The sequence below is a fragment of the Gekko japonicus genome, unplaced genomic scaffold (genome assembly GCF_001447785.1).
Source record: "Gekko japonicus isolate JY-2015 unplaced genomic scaffold, Gekko_japonicus_V1.1 scaffold501, whole genome shotgun sequence".
Taxonomy (NCBI): Eukaryota; Metazoa; Chordata; class Lepidosauria; order Squamata; family Gekkonidae; genus Gekko; species Gekko japonicus.
In genome coordinates this window covers 386638-408218 of record NW_015175985.1, presented here as the reverse complement: position 1 = coordinate 408218, position 21581 = coordinate 386638, and the positions used below count along the sequence as shown (strand labels likewise).

At 38.2% G+C, this 21581-nt stretch overlaps 2 protein-coding genes across 2 annotated transcripts in view; one reads left to right on the top strand and one right to left on the bottom strand.

Moving 5' to 3' along the window:
- TBCD (tubulin folding cofactor D) overlaps positions 1-21581 on the top strand; it is a 380958-nt gene that overhangs the window by 99767 nt on the left and 259610 nt on the right. Inside the window, exons 12-14 of the mRNA XM_015426300.1 lie at positions 1344-1404; positions 5529-5603; positions 6769-6863. Coding sequence (XP_015281786.1) covers positions 1344-1404; positions 5529-5603; positions 6769-6863 — 231 coding nt within the window. The remainder of the gene's footprint in view (positions 1-1343; positions 1405-5528; positions 5604-6768; positions 6864-21581) is intronic.
- ZNF750 (zinc finger protein 750) lies at positions 8533-19531 on the bottom strand. Its single transcript, XM_015426301.1, has 3 exons — positions 19463-19531; positions 12143-13719; positions 8533-10522 (listed from the first exon to the last, which is right to left on the bottom strand). Exons 2-3 carry the CDS (start codon positions 13558-13560, stop codon positions 9814-9816), a joined length of 2127 nt encoding a protein of 708 aa, XP_015281787.1. The 5' UTR covers positions 13561-13719; positions 19463-19531; the 3' UTR covers positions 8533-9813.

Below are 21581 nucleotides of genomic sequence, written 5' to 3'. Positions count from 1 at the left end.
GGTCAGAAGGAACTGGCGGGAGCTGCGTGCCCCTCCTTGGGCATGCGCAGTGGAGCCGGCGCGTGACCTGGGAGAGGCGCGAAAATCCCTTTTGCTAGCTATCGGTACCGAGAAGGTCAGCGCAGGCGCAGAGTATCCCAAGGGTGTGAATGCACAGATGACCACTCGAAGATCACCAGTTACAGGTAAGCAACCTGTCTTTCCCCAGCATGATTACCATGCTGATTCTTGCCCTAGCAAGCATGTATGATATGTCTTTTGTTCTTTTGAATGTGATTCTACCTGTTAGTTGTTGCCTGTAATTTGAGCTGCATTACAAATCCCTCCCTGCACTGTGAGGAATGTCCTGATGTTCTGAACTTGGTCTTCATGTTTTTAAAAAGCTGTGCCCTTGCATTCTGCACATAAAACCAAGCTAGTCTGTGTTTCCTCATTAAAAAAATAAGAAGACAGGCTCCCAGCCATGAACTTCTGTTTTGTTTTGCTACAATACACTAACACGGTTAACCCTCTGGAATTACCCTCCTTAGCCCCCCCCCCCCCCAGTGAACAAGACATTATTGCAGTCCAACTTTATTGGATGGGGATGAAGTTAACTCTCTTTTTTACTGTCTCTTTTATTATTGTTTTTTAATTTAAGAAAACATTGGGGATACAGAAAATAAAAGGGAAAGAAAAAAGGGGTTATACGATATAATTGCATTTGTCAAAGACAATCATGTAGTACAAAGTATATAAGACAGAAAATATTTTCCTTTACATCCCCTTAATTATAATTTTAAGGTATTTAAGGTATTTCTCTTGGGGTACAGTTGTATTCAACATTTACGTTTCGAACTTCATAACTAATCTATTTTGATTATAACATTAGTTTCATCATTACTACATATTCAGTATAACATATTTTTACCACTTCTACATATTCATTAGAACCTTTAATAGATAAGTAATCTATTGAGGTACAAAAGAAAATATATATACTGAGAACCTATTTGTATTTGAGATACTATTTCATTACTATACATTTGTATATAATATTTTCTCACTTTGTCTCCTGCTAGCATAATACAAATAATACACAATCTCTCCTCAAATTTTGTAATAGACCTGTTTCTCAAATAGGTTGTTAATTTTGCCATTACTGCATATTCAGCAGTTTGAAAATAACTCTTGCTGTAGCTACAGCTATAAAGTGCTTGCAGAGAACAGCTGCCTTTCCCCTGAGGAAGAAACCGTTAACTATAAAGGGTGTTTGACAAAGATAAGTCCAAAGTTAACAAGTCCAGATTCTTCGTAGTTTTTAAGTTGTATTCTGATTTGTATTTTAAATATATGTTCTACAGAACAATTGCTGATTGGATTGAAAGACAAAGACACCGTTGTCAGATGGTCTGCAGCCAAAGGGTAGGTGTCTTCAGATTAAATAAAGTTTACACAATTTAATTTGTAAATATGTCCAAATGCAGACCTGTAGCCAAAGTATTGACTGGTTATTTTGAATCAGTATATGGAATTCAGTACCACAGCTATCTCACATACCTGCTTTCTCATCTACAATACTTCTCTCTCCTTTGCCAAAAATCTGGCTAGTTATTTCCAGACTGGCCTGACCAGGAGAAATTCAGATTGGGTAGCATATTCCACTGAGGGTTACCATTTTCTTGCTTCATTATCAGTTTGTGTGTTTAAAAGACAGTGAACTGTAGCCAGGAGAAAGGGGGGGGGGTCACCCAGAAAGCCATTTAGCTCATCTGTTTTTGTGGCAGCTATTTAACTCATCCGTTTCACTTCCCACGCTTCCAAGTGGGGGGGAAGTGAAACCAACAGGTTTAATTGCTGGCAGCCATTTAAACCTAACAGCTGCTGGGCAGACCAAGCACACTGTTAGGTTTAAATTGATGGAGATTAGATATCTTGGTATTACAATAACTAATAGAAATAGTAATTTCGTAGAAGATAACTATAATAAACTCTTTATAGAAATTAAGAAAGATCTAGAGAAATGGAACCATTTACAACTCTCACTAATGGGAAGAGTGGCTACTATAAAGATGAATATATTACCAAGATTCTTATTTTTAGCACAAAATATCCCTATTTTAAAGAAAAACAAATTAATTATAGAAATGGATAAGATTACAAGAAAGTTTGTTTGGAATTCAAAAAAAGCTAGGATAAAATGGAAGTTACTACAAGATAATAAAGATAATGGAGGTCTTGGAATTCCAAACTGGAAATTTTACTATCAAGCGGCTGCTCTATGCTGGATCAAAGATTGGATTAACTTACAAAACGTGAGAACATTAAAATTAGAAGGACATGATCTAAGCATGGGGTGGCATGCATACATCTGGTACGGAAAGGACAAAATTCATTCTAACTTCCACCAACATATAATAAGAGGATCGTTAAAATATGGAACTCTATAAAAGAAAGATATTATATAAGAATTCCAAAATGGGTTTCACCTCTAGAGGCATTTACGAAACCCTCATTACTCAATAGAAACGATAGAGAAGGATATGAAATACTTTTAGACGAGAAGAATGAGTTGAAAAATGAAGAAAAACTGTTGCAACATAATATTCAGCTGTCATGGTGGCAATACTTACAACTAAAGTCAAGATACACCAAAGATAAATCTCAAGGTTTTGAAAGCAACAAAAACGAACTTGTTAAGATTTGGCTGTCTTCCAACGATAAACTTATTCAAAAACTGTATAAATTATAGTTGTGATTATATGTTAGAAGAAACAATTAAGCCAGCAATGACTTTATGGATAAAAGATATAGGTCACAATATAGAAATGGAAAAATGGAATAAATTATGGAAAACATCAAAAATGATGAAAGCAATTACATATAAAGAAAATATCTTTAAAATGTTTTACAGGTGGCACTGGACACCGGAAAAAATAGCGAAATGTTATAATAATAAAAATGATAATAAATGTTGGAAGTGTAAAATTAAGGTTGGTACATTTTTCCACATGTGGTGGTGTTGTACTAAAACCCAAAGGCATTGGCGAGAAATACAGAAAATTATAAAATATATTACCAATATAGAACTAAAACTAGATCCAGAATGTTATCTTCTTAATATATTACCAGAAGAATTAAGATATGTGGATAAATGTCTGATAATTTTAATAACTACGTCGGCTAGGATTCTGTTTGCAAAAAAATTGAAATCAGAGGAAATTCCCGGAGATAGGGAAATAATTGATAAAATTATGAATTTAGCAGAAATGGACAAACTTAACTCATTACTGAAAGACAAAGATGAAAATGTATTTATGAAAAAATGGTCGAGAGTGTATAAATGGATAGAGAAATAGATAGGACTATAGACTCGAATTGTATATGATATATGGATTTGTACATATTATACTTTTATGAAAAATAATTTAAAAAATTATAAAAAAATTTGTTGGCACCAATAGGTTTTGCTTCCCCCTGCTTCGAAGGGGGGGGACGGACGAAACTGATTGATGAAATGGCTCACAGCTGGGTGGGTGTGCCCATCAGCTGTTAGGCTTAAATGGCTGCCAGCCATTAAACCTGTTGGTTTTGCTTTCCCCAACTTGGCAGACATTTCAACCTAACAGGGGTGTGTGTGTGCGCGCACGTCAGCTGTTAGGCTGAAAAGGCTGGTAGCCATTTCACCGTTCTGTTTCGCTTGCCCCCTCTTTGAAGCAGGGGGAAGTGAAACTAACCAGTGAAATGGCTTGCAGCCTAATAGCGGGGTGGGTGTGCCCATCATCTCTTAGGCTGAAATTGCTCACAGCCATTATATAAATAAATAGGTCAGCTATGGACCCATGCTGCTCAGCTGTTAGGTTTAAATGGCCCAAACAGCTGAACCAGATGAAAATCCAATAAATATTCAGGGGAAGCGCCTTCCCCAAACATTTGTTTGGGGACTCTGAATGGGCCCAAGTTCATGCTGAATTTTGGCTTGTGAGTCAGTTCATGCCCATCCGTATTATTTTATATATTGATTTTTTAAACTTTGCCCTTCTTTCTTTTCCACACGCATTAGTGCCAAGAAACATTGTCGCACTGCTCCATAAGACTACCATAAAATTTCCATCTCCTGTCTAACTGCAGCATACTCCCTAGAATCTCTGTTTCTGTTGAATTAAATTGATCTTTCATTTCCTTTAGCAATTTCCGTGACTTTCAGCAGTCTAGATCTGACTTTCAGCAATCTAGATCTGAATTTCAGCAATCTAGATCTGAATTTCTTCTGAGCTATGTGTGGTATTTTGTATTTTTTAAATGCCTTCCCTTCACTCCTGGAGTTGCGCCACCTGGGTGACATCCCTCCACAAGTGGAGTTGTGTCGCCTCAACATCCTAGAGTTTAATCCTAGAGTTGCTTCGCCTCAGCAGCATGCCTCCGTAAGTGTAGGAAAGAAGGCATTTATCTTTCCTTCACTGATGGAGGTGTGCTGCAGTGGTGGTGCTACTCCGCAAGAGAAGGGAAGGCATTTTTAAAATGCCCAATGATTTCAGGTTTCCTGATTATTTACGCAAATCACAATATCATACCGATATTGGGATATGGAAATATCAGGAAATCCTGATATTTTCCAGGTCCAATGGACCTGAATGCAAAAAGATCCATTTTTTTCCCCCTCACACCTCTACTTGCTACCTATATCCTGTTTTGAGTAGGATTCCTCCCAGCCAGCAGAACTACTTGTGAGAAGCTCTGCATATAGCTTGGCAAACTGGGTCACTCTTTGATAAGTAGATCCTGTGCTGAACTTTTTGTAGGTGCAAATAGCATACCTGGTAAACAGCAACAGTGTAACCTTTCTGGGGAAGATGAAATAAAGATGGCTTGCTTATCTGTTTTCTTCCCTGGAGAAGTGGGGAGGACTGACTGTTGCTCACACTGTTAGGGGCTCACCTAGGAGGGGCTCACAGAAAACAGTCAAGTAGCCAGTAGTGTTTAGCCTACATTACCTTGCAGTTACAGATTAACATTTTCCCTTTATGTTTGGAATAGTGGAACATTAGTGCTTTTGTCTCCAAGCAGTATTTACACTTTCCCCCCCTGTGTGTCTCAAACTATGGTGTTTGATACGAACATCATCTACTTTCCAGTAGCTTCATTTGGCAGAAGAGTTACTTACACAGCTGAACATGGTCCCAGTGGAATGATCCCGTATTCTTTAATCCTACTGTGATAGCACAAGGTAGTAGTGAATTGATAAGAACTATTCCAGAATTTAGCATTTGGTGCTGAAATACTTCTAATGTTTTAATTCTTTCACTCCTCTGTAATTAACACTCCTAATTTAGCACTGATTCCCCTGTTAAATTTTACTTTTTTCTTTCTAAAATATATTGCAAGTGCTCATGTTTCCTGAGCTAGAATTGAAAGAATACAGTAGCCAGCACATTCTGTTTTCAAGAGAACTCCAGAATGTACTTAATAGATTTTGCACTAGATATTAAGGTTGTCACACTGTTGTGCATTGTTGAATCTAAATTGTGAACTTTTTCTGCATTTTCCAGGATTGGTAGGCTGACTGGAAGGCTACCAAAAGAGCTAGCTGATGACGTGGTCGGATCTGTTTTAGAGTGCTTCAGGTAATTTGTTTTAGTTTGTATCACACGTTAAGTTGATTGCAGTGGCTATTGGGAACAATATAGCACATATTGTTGGTCAAAATCTGATTCTTGGACCACCATAGTCTTGCTTTTTCTGTACAGCTGGTTAACACGTACTTGTCCTTGTTTTTGCTGATTCTTCATGAATTCAGTCTATCCATACAGTCATCTTTGTGTTGTGTAAGTTATTGGGTGGGCAGAAGAGAAATGGTGTTGCATCAGGTTTCTCTGCATTTCCTCAAACTTCTGGTTTGAAATCGATGTTTCATTGTAGTACAGACATAGCAGCAATAGTAGAGAGGATGATTCTGGGAAAGGTATGAGAGTGACAAAGGGCAAGACACTAATAATGGTGGTGGCTTCCTTGGGTACAGTGTATTTTATATAGTTCCAGTACTTTTTACAAACAACACATGCTATTAATAAAATTTTACAGATCTGAACTGATCTGTATATTACAGCTGGTGGATCACCTGTTTCTTCTCAGTTTGAGTTTTGTGTAAATCATTGTGTAAATCATGAAACAAACTTCTTATTATCTTTGTTCTTTTTTCAAATAAGAGAATTAAGACTTCAGATGCACTCCAGGGTTTGTTTATTCACTGTTGGCATTTTAATTCAAACAACATGTTAAGATTTTTGTATTGTCGTATTTTGAAAGACTACAACTGATGTGTAGAATCACCATGTATTGTGTAATCTCTTTGTGTCTGCCAGTACTCCTTTAGCTTGAACTTGCTGTTCCGGTTCTGGATTACTTGCAGTCCTTAAATCTGTGGTGCATGCCTGCTTCTTTGTGGATTAAGATGGATACTTCAGATTTGAGTAATGCTTGTTGCATCTATTAGCGAACAAGTGTATTTTAAGAACCATTTGTCCTGGAAAAATAAGAGGGGGAAAGGAGCAGTTGTACAGGGTATGGCTGAGGTTGTGTCATTTCTACTAGCTGTTTTCCGATCACTTCCTGGCACTTGTAGAAACTTTGAGATCCTTGAACTTGATCCTGTGCTCAGCTGCACAGCTGAGCATAGTATAAAACTTCCTTAGCAAACATGTTGACAGACAATAATGGATAATACATATGTTGAAAATCAAAAACGAAGCATCAGCTTGAACACAATCTTTCTGTTTTCTAAAATTATAGTTTCCAGGAAACAGACAATTCTTGGCATGGCGGATGTTTGGCTTTGGCTGAATTAGGAAGAAGAGGGTTGTTACTACCCTCCCGTCTCTCAGAAGGTAAGTTTCTTGTAATTTGGCAAGGTCCTATGAATGTTTCATAATGTAAAAAGAATAATATGTTTAATGATGAAGTGACTGAAGTCATGCAAGACTTTAAATGTTTCTGACAGCTCTTGGGAATGTCTCACATGTTAATTGTATGTACATTTTAACTTTTTGCTCACTTTTATGTCTTGCTGACATTTCCCCCTGGATATATCCAGGGTAACATGCAAACATAGCATTTCTCAGGGCTCTTTTTTTAGAAAAAGCCCAGCAGGAGCTTATTTGCATAATAGGCCACACCCAACAGCAAAACTCATTAGCACATTAGGCCACACCCTGACAGCACTGCTCATTAGCACATTAGGCCACACCCCCATGTTACCAGAAGTGTGGTCATCCAGCCACACCCACCTTTCCCTTTTTATTCTGTTTACCTTGTTTGTTGTCAAAACCCAGAGGGTTTTTTTGTAGCAGGAACTCCTTTGCATGTTAGGCCACACACCCCTAATGTAGCCAATCCTAATGAGTTTCTGCTATTGGGTGTGGCCTATTATGCTAATGATTTCCTGCTTGGCGTGGCCAACTCAGGAGCCAGCCGGAACTCCATTCCTGTGCGTTCCTGCCCAAAAATAGCCCTGGCATTTCTAATCTTTCTATCAAAACCTCTTTACATCCCATAACTTGCTGTTACTGTTGGAGACACTCCCCTAGTTTTTTAGGCTCACAAACTTGCCATACCCTTTGACTCTGCAGTTTTCTGCTTTCATATTCTAGTGGTTGCCAAATGTGCTGCTACTTCCTTCACATATCCTTCATTATCTCATTGACAGCAATCCTAAAAATTTGATAAATATCCAGGATTAGTTTTGAAACCATTATGGCACACTAGTTCTCTACTATGCTAATTCTGCTCTCTTTGGTGTACATCGAACTAAAACAGTTGGATGAGATCTGATAATCAATGAAATAGTCTACCACTTGCTTGTTCACCTTACCTCTTGCCCCTTTCTCCTTTTCTAATGAACCAGAATAATTCTAAAATCTTCTGTTGTTTCAGTTATATCGTATGTACCTGCACATTCTTAAATCTCAGCATCCTCTTCAAGGTTTACATCTTTCTCTTTCTTGTATCACCTTTCATCTTCCTCCAGAAACTTTCTTGCATCTCTTTTGTAGCAGTCATTTGCTCAGAACATCCCTCCCCACATTTCTCAAAGTACTACTTCATGAGCTAATTTTTATCAAGCTATTCTAGCTTCACTTCAAATGCTGCCTTTCACTACCTACCTGACAACATTTGACTAATCCTCTGTGTTTGATGACATTGTAAGCCCCATGAGTAAGGTTCAGATTACTTGTTTGCTCTAAAGTGCTCTTAATGCTGCAGAATTAAATAGTATTGCTGATAGGGTGGATCCATTCAGCTTTTTTGTTGATTCAAAAAGGTGGAAGGTCCCCTTTGACTACACAAAAAAGGTTACACCAAGGATCATAGGACCTGCATGGATAAAAACTATATGAAATGGGCTGTGGTAAGGAGGGGAATTGGACAGTGTTATGTGGGAAAGTTGGTTGTATCCTTCCCAGTGTTAGCAGAATATTCACAAGCTTGTAGCTTTCTGTGGAATGTAACAGGTGTTTCTTAAAAGTATACAAGTTTTGTCTTTATAGTCAGATTTTGATTTTATTTTTCTTTGCAAGACACATAGGAAGACAAAAGCAATGTAAACACTTTTATTTATACTGTAATGACTATTTTGCAAGTATAAGACAAAGCATTTATTGCTAAATGAAAATTGTTTTCAGCAAGTTTGCCAAAGGAAAAAAGTAGCATGCCACTGTTTAGTGCTTTAAAATTCATATGGATGCCCACAATAGCAATAAAATCTTCACCAGTAGTTCTGTTTCTTGAAAGGGAATAAAATAAATAACGGTCTAGGTGCCTGATTCCAAAGATGTTGTCCAGCAAGCAAGAGAGCATTTGTATGGGAGCGTTGTTCCCAGTCTCCAACATTTGGAACTCCTTTGAAAATACAAACCCCAAGACTTTAAATAAAACTTGTTAAAGTGTGCTTTAAATAATCCCTTTGTGAAGAATGCACAAAGACAGTTGAGCCACATTTAGATGGCTCTTCATTGACAGTGTTGTATTGTCAACAGTGGAATCCTACCACTGTAAATGGTTATTGAGTTCTTGTCCTAAGTCTTGCTAAACTGATAAATTGCTTTGCCACTGCTGCTGTATACAGTGCTACCGATTACACTATTGTAGTACCTTTTCAGCTTGCGACAGTGTTTAAAATTGTAGGGTTAAAACAGTTTCATATTTGTCCATCTTAGCTGCTTTTGAATAAAAAGAGTCATGCTTAAGTCATAAAGAAGATTTGCAGAATGTTTCTACCATTTGACTTCATATAAAATTGATGCAAATGGGAATATTAGCCAGAATTCATACAAGTTCTCCCCATCCCAGGTATCAAAGCATATTGTCTTTCAGAGCACAGCTGTTGAAAAACATATAAAATTTTCATACTTAGTTAAATAATAGAGGAATCAACAACCTTACTGAATAACAACTTCATAAAAAGAGGCATGTCTGGAATAAGTCACAGACATATTATGATACTAATATGTCATGAATAAGATAATTTTTTCTAAAGGTTACATTTTTGGGTTATAAAAGCAGATACGAGTCATCCACCATAGTGCACTTAAAAGACACAAAATTAACTTTGTTTTACATTTAAATGTACAAACAGAAAAACCAGGTTATACTCAGGATATCTGGATTTTTTTACAATATAAATACAAAATTAAGGACAGTTTATAATTGCACGTTATATTTTGGATTGATCAAACAAATCAGCCACATTGAAAAATAACAATCAATGCCAGAAAAGCTGGTGTTCTGATCTTATAGTGCAGTTGGAAGCTGCTTAATAGTGTATTAGAAAGTGAAATATTATGATACTCTGTTTCTTTTTCTCAGAGTAAACACTCTACTGCAGTCATTTGTTCTTACTTTTTTTGCACCTTGCTGCAGTTTTGCTCCTTCTCTTTGACTGGTCCTTTTCTGTCCTTTTGCTTTTTGACTGCAGTGATTGTCCTGGGTAGTCGAAGATTCAGGAGTAATTTCTGTATATTGAGAATTGCTCTCATGATTACTTTTTTCTGAACTTTCAATTTGGACTTTATTAGGACTGTAGGCAGCTAACTGACAGAGAGCGACAGCTGCAGTTTGTTTCTGCTCATCACAGTTGTCAATTGTCCTGATTTCCTGAACTTCTTTCCCTTGCATCACAATGAGAGGATTATTGCAGGAACCCTTGTCCATGTGATTTCTAAGGCTGCACACCTCAGTGGCCAGTCTTTCATTTTCCGTTTTTAGAGGTTCCTGGTTTTCAACTATACACAGTGAGTTCTGTTGTGCTGATTTTATGTTACAGCTGTCTTTTACAGAGAGATTTAGAGGCATTTCTTGCAGTTCTTCAAAATTCTGGGTTTCCATGTGGAGACTGCTTTTGAACATATGCTCTTGAACACTGATTGCATCTGGCTTCTTAGAAAGATTAAGTGGTGCTATTCCTGTGTCGTCATCAGAATTGGACAGGGCATCCTCATTACCATCACTTGAATGTTCTAGATTTTCATTTTCACTACTGACGTTACCACTAGAAAGAAGAAAAAACAAAGTTTTCAGTTGTGAAATTAAACACAATAATAGTTGTGTTGTTCAGTTTCATGATTGCAAGGTTACATGGTATTACAGCAAAACCTACACAATGGCCTGATTTGATTGGACGTAAACTATCAGAAGAAAGTGCTATGGGTTGTTTTGTAGAACAAGTATGCAAATTCATTAATGCACATACAGGGTACATATGCTACTATGAGTAAAGTTTGATTTGAATACATGACAGATTTAAGTTTCATTCCTGATAAGTCACAGGCGATTCACTGCCTGTTTTTTAAATGTTCATCGTGCTTGTGATAAAAAAAACATTTTATATTAAATAACCTTTTAAAAATCAGCACATCAGAAATTAAAATGATATCAGCATGTTTATATATAAAAATGGACCTGGACTGACCCATTATATGGTTTCTTTGACACATAAAAGTAGTAAAAATATTAGGGTTAGGGTTACTGAACCTTGAACTGAAAGGGCCCCACTGAAACTGAGCTGTTCCAATGAGTTTGGTTCCCTCTTTCTCCCATCTTTGGCGAGCCACCGCCAGGAGAAAGGGGGCAGGGACCACCCTGGGAGGGACTTCCCTTCCACCTTTCTTACAGCTATGGCTCACTGGGGCCAGGAGAAAGAGGGGAGGAATGCATGGGAAGGGTTTTGCTTCCCCCCGTTTTGAAGGAGGGAGCAAAACCGAAGGGTTTAATGGCTCGCAGCTATTTAAATCGAACAGCTGCTCACAACCATTTAACCTGTCAGTTTTGCTTCCCCCCATCTTTGAAGGGGAGGGTGTAATCAGAGGGTTTAATGGTTCACAGCCATTTAAACCTAACAGCTTGGTGGGTCTGCTGGTCAGCTGTTAGGTTTAAATAGCTGGCAGCCATTTAACCCTTTGGTTTCGCTCCCCCTTTAACCAAAGGGTTAAAAGGCTGCCAGCTGTTTAAACCTAACAGCTGACCGGCAGATCCCATACAGCTCAGCTGTCAGGTTTAAATAGCTGGCCCCGAACAGCTGAACCAGCCATAAGTCTGGTAAATGTTCGGGGAAGGCACCTTCCCCAAACATGGGTTTGCGAACTCCAAACTGGCCCAAGTTCAGGCCGAATTCCGGTTCATGGACTGGTTCATGCCCATTCCTAATATATATATATATAATTTATAACTCTCCCTGTCCTCCCATCGCAGAACGGATTAACAGCAATTTTACAAAAAATTAACGGCTCCATGTCCCTTGGAATCTACCTATCTGTGACTGTAATCCTGGACACACTCAGTCTATGAGTGATCTGTGTTTTAGCTTAATGGAACTTTCAGGTAAACATGCATATCGTGCTATAAATGAAATAATGTTATAAATCTGAAAATAAAGATGCAAATACCATCCTACAAAGTATATTTCCAATTAGCTGCTAATTTTCACCCTTCACTTCTAGTTACTTTTTTGTTTGCCCTGATTTCTCTAAATCTGGTAACCTGCGTACTTTCCTTGATGCTGGTTGTTGCCAGTTTGATATGTAATGAACTATACCCTGAGAGTTTCCATGCAAAGTATCCTAATCCTTTATAGAATTTGAGGGGGAAATAGGCTAGAAGATTTTTTTTTTACCTTCTGGGTGTGTTTTCTCTCTTGTCATCTGACAAAGGCTGAGTGGATTGGTCAGTACTTTTCTTCACAGGTCTGAATGCTGTGAAACTTCCTTCTGGTTGAGGTTGATCATACTTGCTAATACTAATGGAAACTGACTTGTTGGAAAGATCAAACAGTCCTTCACAATCTTGGCTTGTTTGAGTGAAGTTTGTTGGACTGGGTCTTCCAGGTGACCCTGTTGCTGCACTTCCAGCACGAGGGCTCATTTTGACATTTTCTCGTTCATTTTGGTCTTCTTTGGAATGGCTTTTGGTTTGCAGCAAAGGAACTTCTTTTTCATAATCAGTTGGTTTTTTATGAGAATTCAACAGATGTAACCTGGTGGGGCTTGGAGAAACTGGGTACAGCAAGGTTGTTTCCTCCATTAAATGAGAACTTGGATCTCTATTGATATTTGCAACATGTGGAAGCTTGTAAAATGATGATTCTGTTGGCCTACAAAATCCATATGGTACTGGGGGATTGGGATGATACTGCTGAAATAATCTGTAGTGTTCATAAGTTGCTGGATTTATTGGTTTAGGGAGGGGTCCAGAGTGAGGAAGAAAATGTCTTTGATCTTGAGAGCCATAGACAGAGAGGATTGAACTTTCACACTCATGAGAGTTACCTGGAAGGAAGTAAGGTGCATAGATAGCCAATCCATGCTCATACAATGAAGGTGGATACTCTGGAATAATAGGCTGCATATAAGATGGAATGGCAGCAAAACCTTTTGCAGGTGGAATTTTATGAGTAAAATCTGATGTGATAAGGTTTGAACCTTTCCATGCATGGTTTGGAGCATGAAATGCTGACTTTGTGTGGAAGGGAGAGCTTTTGTTTGAATCAGAAAGAGATGTCAGCTGAGAGATATTACTGTCTTTACTGTGTCGATGCTCTCCTACAGGCACAAAAGCAGAGGGTCTCACAATGCCCTCAAGACTGGGCTGCACATTGGTTGTACTTGCTGCTTCATTACTAACAGGAATTAATTCTTTCTGAATCAATGTTTTTTGCCCATTTACTGATTTACCAGTTGCTTGGTTTTGAATGTCCATGTTTTCTTTGGCATCATCTTTGGCAAAAGCATATTGAGGCTTAGAGTCCAGATTTAAGAGAGCTTTGCTGGAAGTTGGTTTGGCAGCAGGGTCTGCCTGATTGATCTGCTTTGGTTCCAAGGAACTAGATTTTGAACATTTAATGCTTTGATTGCGATCCTGTTCAGACACTAAAGTAATTGAGTTTTTGCAGAGCCCATACTTCATGTGATTGAAAAGGTGTGATTTTTCATTGCAAGTAAATGGGCATTGAAAACACTTGTATTTAAATGGTTTTCCTGGAGGCCTTGGAATATAATGAGGCTTTTTAGGCTTACGCTCTTTGATAAGGCTCATCTTTCTTCTTCAGTTATTAGGTTAAGCTTTCTCTGTTTTCATTTAAATTTATTGATATTTTAAGTTTTCCAGGTTTCCTTCTAAACCAAGTAAGAAGTTCCTGAAATACTGATTTGAAGCCAGTTCTTTTTCTGGAGAGAACAGCACTCTCATTAGGAACTGCAACACAAAAATGAATATAATTATTACCATTAGAAATGCTGTAATGTGAGAACTTACGCAAACACTTATGCTCTTGCAAATGTTGCCCTGTGAAATTCCCAGAAGCATCTGGGTAGCCACAGTCAGGAACGTTATACTGGACTGTGGGGAAAAAAATGCTGGATTAGATTGACAGTCCAGTATCCTGTTTCCAGTAGTGGCTGGGTAGATGCCTCAAGGAAGTCTACAAGCAGGAAAGTGAATCTGATATTTAGAGATATACTGCTTCTGAATTTGAAAGTTCCATTTGCCCATAAATACCTATTAGAACTACTTTCCCTGATTTTTTCTAACACCTTTAAAATACCATCTTAACTTGTGCATTGAATTCCAGAAGTTAACAATGCTGTTATTTCTGTTGTTCCTGAACATGCTGTTGATCATGCTCATTGGGTGGCAGTTCTCTCTATCCATTCTGTCTACAGAATTCGTAATGATATAATCCTTTGTCCTGCCTCCTCCTTTGTCATCCAGATGCTTTAATCTTTCCACATAGGAGTGGTGTCCTAACTCCTGACTATTAGTTTCTTCTGTACCTTTTCCAACTCTATCATTTTGGAGATGGAATTGTTAAAACGGTACACAAAATTCATACGTATTTGCGGAGTTGCAGTATTTACTGTTTGGCAGCATTCCTAGACCCATAATTGTGCCAGAATAAGCAGATGGCAGAAGTGCCTTTTTATCTGCTCAGGATGCAGTTGTTTTGGAGAAAGTGAATTTGGCCACTGTTGCTCATGACTTGTTAACTTCTAGATTGGATTACTCTAGCTTTCTGTGGATGGGGAATTGCCTTTGAAACTGCTTTGGAAACTGTTCCAATTTTTGTATATGTGCTGCCGAAGTGGAATGTCAGAAAGATGGCGACGGAAGAACAGCCCACCTATCAGCTCTTCTATGTTAGCTCTTTAAAAGCACTTTATCGGACTGCCTTTTTATCTGCCTTGGACTTCTGGGCTGTTTGGTCTACATGGAATTAATGGGACTAATGTGCTTTGAAAACTGTGCACGTTTCCACAGCAGTGGACCTCTTCTTGTTCTGAAGATGCTGTGGAAACCTGCACGGTGTGATGGGCAGGAAAGAGCTTTTCATTTGCTGCCCTGGAGGTACAGCTTGCAGGCCTTAGGGTGCAACTTAAAAACATTTGCTTTGGAAGGCTTTTGAATTATTTTTTAGTACATAATCCTGAGGTGTATGGTATTGTGCTCTTTATACTGATGTTGGTTTGATTAATTAGTTGATGTTGTATTTATTATTTAAGCTGTCTATTTCTGTTGTTAACTTAGTTCTTTTTTAAAAATAGAAATATATCCATAGCTCCTCTAAATAAAAATAAATAAAATACAGCTGCATTAAATATATAAGACATGTCTGTGTTTTATAGTGTTATTTTCCATCTCTTTCCTAATCTTTTTGTTATGGAATTGCTTTTTTTTTAAGCTTCTGCATTTTGTTCATATTTTTAGTGAACCCAAGATCTCTTCTGTGATTTAGTCACAGCCAATTCAAACCCCATAACACCTCTGAAGTTAAGATTCAACATTAGGGCAAAGTGCACTCTAGAACAAAGAATCTAACGCCATTTTGTTGTTCATTTACTTCCACTTCCTATAGAATTCTTTGCAACCTGCTTTAGGTTTCACCTTCCTGAATACTTTGGTGGCATCTACAAATTTGGTCATCTCACTACTCACCTTTTAAAATAACAGATTCCAGGCATGTGGAAGGTGAAGCTAATACAGAAGAATTTCATATCTTGCAAATATGACTGCCTTAAGGGGGGAAAGCCCCCTATGTCTGGAGATACATGCCTAATTAACTGACCTGAAGTTCAGGGGTGCCTATTACCTGCTGTGCCGGTTGACTTAATTAAAGAGAGCTTGACTAAACAACAGTGGAGGAACAGCCACTAACGATGTGACTGGGAAAAGATGAAAGCAGAGGGAGAGGGAACTGTAGGTGGATGACAAGGAGGAGAGAGGCAGGACCTGGCAACAGCAGAGGCTTGAGGGCAATCCGGTCCAGCCAGCTGGGGAAAGAGGAAGAGATTCCTTGCTGGGGAGAAGTAGGGTGGAGTGGGATTGACTCCATCCTGGAGAGCTGACCCAGCTCCACTAGAGAGCAAACAAGCTTTTAAAGCCGCCTAAGCAAATATTTAATACCAACCTGTGTGAATGACTTTTAACACCCCATAATGATCCAGGATTTGAGTGCTTAAAGTAGCACACCCTACCCCCAATTTCTCATTTTGCCTAGATTAATAAATTTAGCTATAAAGGTAAATAGCTATAAGAAATGGTTTATAACTAACTACACAACTTTTTGTTGTCTAGTTAGTTATAGCATGTGTTCTTAGCAGACTGCAACATTAGATGTAAATCTGAGTTTTAAAAAAAATCATTGATTTTATAGGGCCATATGATCCACTTGCTTTCTCTTAAAGAAATGAAACAAGTGGATACTTTTAAATACAGGTTTGGTGATTTTTCTCAGCAGATAAGTCAGATGGGCTTGTATTGACTTGTTCCATTATGTTCCCTGATTCTGAAGGCGTGAGAATCTCTCAGAGTCATGTTCTCATGATTTTGCAGGATGTGTTATGGCAGAGATCTAAAAAGTGATGATTTCATCATGAACTGTAAGCACCATTATCAAAATGATGACTATTGCAAAACCACATACTGTATCTGAGTTACCCGAAACTACAGTAATACTACTTGTCACATTACCAGTCTTGAAGGGATATGTGTGTGTGTTAGAAACCAAACAAAATGTTCATCAAAAATTGCTGTTCAAAATGTGAATGTTAGCATATTTAGCCTGATAGGACTGTAAGTGATAAAATAATAGAGATATAGGGCACTTAAATATGAATGTATTTATTTGTAGCATGACCGTTCTTAGGTGTCCCTACTTTTTCAAATATACTTCATAACCCCTATAATGTAGGTTTTATCCTATGAACACTCATAGAGCAGTTAACTTGGTAATCTTTATATGTTACAACAAACTAACTGGGGTATTCTTTTGCAAATAACTGTAAGCAGTTGAGATTTTGCTTAGAGCATCAAGGTATATAGTAGTTTGGTTTAGTGTTTTCTGTGAAGCATCAAGAGGCTAATTCTGGTGGGTTCTGATGCAGGCTTGCCCCAAATAACCCTCAGTGGGATTTTTACTCCCCCCCCCCACATTTTAGCATACACTTGAACCTGTTTTTGCAAGTCCTCTTAGTTTAAAAAGCAGTCTGCAAAGTAGCACATGAGGAGGTTGATTGAGAAAAGCCCAGTGGCCCTTAGTTGTGCGGTTCCTTGTGTCCCAGCCATAGAAATTATTTAAAATAGAATTGTAGTTTGGAATATATATTTAAAACCAATTTAGTTTCTTAGTTTGTCAATTTTGGGAGGGATTTTACTGCACACATATAATACACACATTAATTTAGGCAACATCATTAAAATTCTCAAATAGTTACAGGTTAAGTTTGTGGGTAATGGTGTATAACCAAAATGGAAGACTTGTAAATATTGGTAAGTTCACTTTTTACCTATTATACCTTTGTACTGGCTTGTAAGACTGAATGCAAATAATGCTCAAAGTTACTGTTGTCACAACAAACTGTCCTTTGGTTTATCCAGTTCTGGCTGTGTTCACCAACAGTTTGAATTTGTATTCGCACAAAAAATACAGGAGTATTTATTCATTATTTAATATACATTTTCATTTGTTCTGCTGATGTGCTGGGTGTTGTATTGTTTTAGTATGTGGAGATAGATTCACATTTTTAAAAAATTAAAATGTGCACTGCAGGATGTCACAATTCCCTCTTGAGGAACAATGATTACTGAGCCATGTGTGTGTTTCAGGTGCATATTTATTAACTTTAAGTATGTATCAAAAGTAAAACTGTAATTTCTATGCCTTACTCAGGCTTACTCAGACTTGTGTTAATTTTTTGAGGAAGGGTTCGCTTCCTTATAGCTCGGTTTCCAAGATATGATTGAGAGAGATCTTTTCCAACTAGCAGAATGCTCAATAATCAAACCCTTTTGTAATTATTAGTTTCACTGCTAAGTTTTCAAATAACAAAAGGCAAGCATTGCATACAAAGTAACTATTCAGCTGTAATCCTATGCACATTTACTTTGTCATAAGCACAATTGTATTTGTTGTTGAGTAAGCATACATAGGATCAGGCTTTTGTTGTAACTGTGCTTCTAGCTTTAATATAAGTAATTTATTTGAATGGTGTATGAGAGCTTCTACAGTAAAATGCTCATTGCGTATTTTTGTAAGGAAAATCAGCATGAGCTAACTTAGCATGATATAGAATGAATTTTAGATAAACAGGAACAAACAGATTTTTCTGACATTCCTCCCCATCCCCCTATTATTACTCATTTGAGTTATGCTAAGGGTGGTTCTACTTAATAGATTGACACTTCTTCATGAAAGTATGGAGTTTCATATATCAACCATTTTTCTTTTTTATCTTAAAGACAGAAATAGGGGAAACTTCTGTATTTGTTGTTGTGGGGAGTATTGTTGCACTGGTTTGCTAAGCAGTGGCCTTTATTAAATTTAAAGGGGCAGTTTCAAAATAATTTCAACTGCAGACAGTGGTATAATTATTTTGCTTAATAGGTCATCGCTATGAATGTCTATGCAACCATTTCTACAAGCATATTAATACGCACACACTCAGTTGCAGTTGCAGCATTCTTTTTGGTGATATTGATCTGGCTGTCAGGGAGTCCTCACTGGGGTGGAGCATATTTTGAAGGGCAAGCTGTGATTAAAATATTGTGATGTGGCATTATTGCATAACTCAGAATCATGCCATTGTCACCTATCCAGCATTTTTCAAGAACAAGACTTGTGAGTTCTATTCCAGTTTAGATCTTCCAGTGATTAATCCTCCTCCCTACTGAACTTTTAATCCTTATAATTTTGATTTTATACAAAATACAGAGGAATGAAATGAACAAAAGGATAAATATAGGCATTTAGAACAGATGGCAGAAAGAGAGATTAAGGTTCGCAAATAGCTAGTAAGCAAATGTTTGCCTCCTTGCAAAAGTTTTAACAATGAAATTTTTGTTCAAGATATCTTGAAATAATTTTGAATAATTGTTAGCCTAATCTTTTCTTATGGAAGTGTAAATTAGTATTGAAGGTTTTATTTTTCCCCTCGCCCATAAATAAAATAAAGACATTTTCATCAGCTGAAAAACATAATTTTGATAAATATAATAATTGAAGTAATACTCTCCCCAGTTTGTGTAAAGGTTAGAATGCCTTTAAAGTTTTTAGCATCTTATTTATATCAATCTTTAAGGAGAGCTACATAAGTAGAACAAATAATAAAAAGTTAAATAAGGAAGCTAACATACAAAGACTTACATTAAAAATAAAATCATAGGTTCTTAATAGAGTTTTAACCTGGAAAGTACCAGTAATAGTATTTTAAAAAGTGAACAAGTGAACTGAAATTACCCAAAACTCTTTGTACAGATGAAAAGAATGATTTATTTTTCTTTATCTCTTGTTAAATTTCTGGTAACAGGAGTTACATCTCTTACAAGGAAAGCAAAGTGCAAGAGAAGCCCAGTAAATAAGCCTAATTGGCATACATTTGCTCCACTGATTGCTTTTACTTTTAACTCTTTTTTAAAAAGTTGCTGGTTTTTAAAGTCCACGTACCTGTGAGACTGGCAGCTGAAGTCCAAGGTGTTCAAGGCTGTTAAACTGTTGCTGTCAGTGTTGAGAGAGAAGTACCTGTTTGCTGTTTGATTGCTAAGTGAAACTAAAGGAGGCTGTTTCAATGGGAGGGACTTAAAAGTGTAGGAGTTGAGCCCGGAGGGTGTAGAGATGCACCTGATATTACTTCAGCCTGAAGCTATAGTTCATGTGTTTCCATCCATTGCCTTACATTTGATGTTACCTCAGCATCTGAGCTGTGGAGCAGAACAACTTGTCATGTTTGTGCCCTCTAACAAGCAAGTTTTTGTTTCTCCCCCTGAGTTGTTAATCTCCTGTCAAGGGGAATAGGACACAGTACAGACATGTTTCCTAGTTTTAAGTCCTCTTAAATAATTTCTAAGTGAGACACAGATCATAACAACAACTTTAAAGGGTCATGAAACAGTAGAAGAAATTGCAGTATGCAATGTAAGATAATGCTTGATTGGGTTTTTCTGGCCTTGATTGTCTCTGGGAGACTGTGAGAATACCTGTGTTCTGCAGCATTCTCTCCCCCCCCCCCGCCTGCCTTTCCTGCTAGTGCTTTTGTCCTCATGATAACTTCTGTCTGGGAATGGCAGGACTGAATTAACCCGAGTTTGCTTGCTGAAGAAACGTGCTAAAGCTTGCCAGAAGTGAGCAGTCAAATACTTAGTTAAATGGAAGAGTCATTTTAGTTGGAGATTATCTATGTAGTTTCTCCCTTCACAGTGTGACATTCCAGATGCAGAGGACCGTCCATGAAAATAAATTGTGAGTATTACTACCAGGTGACTTTACATCACATCTGTGAGTGGGTGATAGTTTAATCTTGTTAAGTAAGTGTTCAGAGCAATGTTCCCTCTAAGCTCTGAAGCTCTGTGTGCAAAAAGTTTTCTTTGTGAGCCAAATCGAAAAAGTTGTGAGCCAGCATACATTTTAATTTTTTTTAAATTTCAGTTTACGAGCATACAAAACATACAAACATAAAATGTAACCATAACCTTGTGAGAATCTCAGAATGAATTTTTAAACTACATTTCAAGAATAATTTAAACATTCTAATTGAAAACAGTATCAAGTCTCATTACAGCAAATGTTTTAATTGGACTTCTCTCTTCTTCCTTTCTCGGTTTTCCAGAATTTGAAAACATTGTCAGTATTAATATTATTCCCAGTAGACATGTGCTGTTTGATTCTCATTAAATTCTCCAGGTGATCTGTATCTAGCCAATTTGCAGGGGGGAGAGCACATTAAAGGCCCGTTCCTTCAAAACCCCTCCACCAACAAACAAACGCACGCAGTGGGCTCTCCTACCAGCATGCTGATCTCAGGGGAAGCAAAACTCAGGCACTTGGGCACACGTGGAGGCCAGCTCCTTCCACCACCCCCCAAACAAACAAACACAATGGGCTTTCATGCCTCGCCAGCTTTCCTGCCAGCATGCTGATCTCAGGGGAAGTAAAACACAGGCACTTGGGCACATGTAAAGGCCAGCTCCTTCCACCACCCCCAAACAAACAAATGCAATGGGCTTTTGTGCCCCTCTGGCGCTCCTACCGGCATGCTGATTTCAGGGGAAGCAAAACTGAGGCACTTTGGCACACGTGGAGGCCAGCTCCTTCCACCACCACCCAAACAAAGAAATGCAATGGGCTTCTGCACCCCGCCAGCTCTCCTACTGACATGCTGATCTCAGGGGAAGCAAAACTCAGGCACTTGGGCACACGTGGAGGCTAGCTCCTTTCACCCCCCCCCAAACAAATGAACACAATGGGCTTTCGTGCCCCGCCAGTTCTCCTACCGGCATGCTGATCTCAGGGGAAGCAAAACTCAGGCACCGGGCACACGTGGAGGCCAGCTCCTTCCACCCCCCCAAACAAACAAACGCAATGGGCTTTCGTGCCCCTCTGGCTCTCCTACCAGCATGCTGGTCTCACGGGAGGCAAAACCCAGGCACTCGGGCGCACGTGGAGCCCCAGTTAAAACAAAACAAACACAATTATGGCTTTTTGCTACCCTAGTTGCTCCCCTGCCACCATCCTCGGCCCACAGGAAGCAAAAACCAGCCATCCCATCACATATGGAGCCCAGAAAGGG

What these genes read in the sequence shown, in the direction of transcription:
- ZNF750 (XM_015426301.1), bottom strand. Translation starts at nt 13,560, where the DNA reads ATGAGCCTTATCAAAGAGCGTAAGCCTAAAAAGCCTCATTATATTCCA. An exon ending in AGAGAAAACACACCCAGAAG is followed by an intron (nt 10,523 to 12,142) that starts GTAAAAAAAAAA and finishes TCTTCTTTCTAG; the next exon opens with TGGTAACGTCAGTAGTGAAA.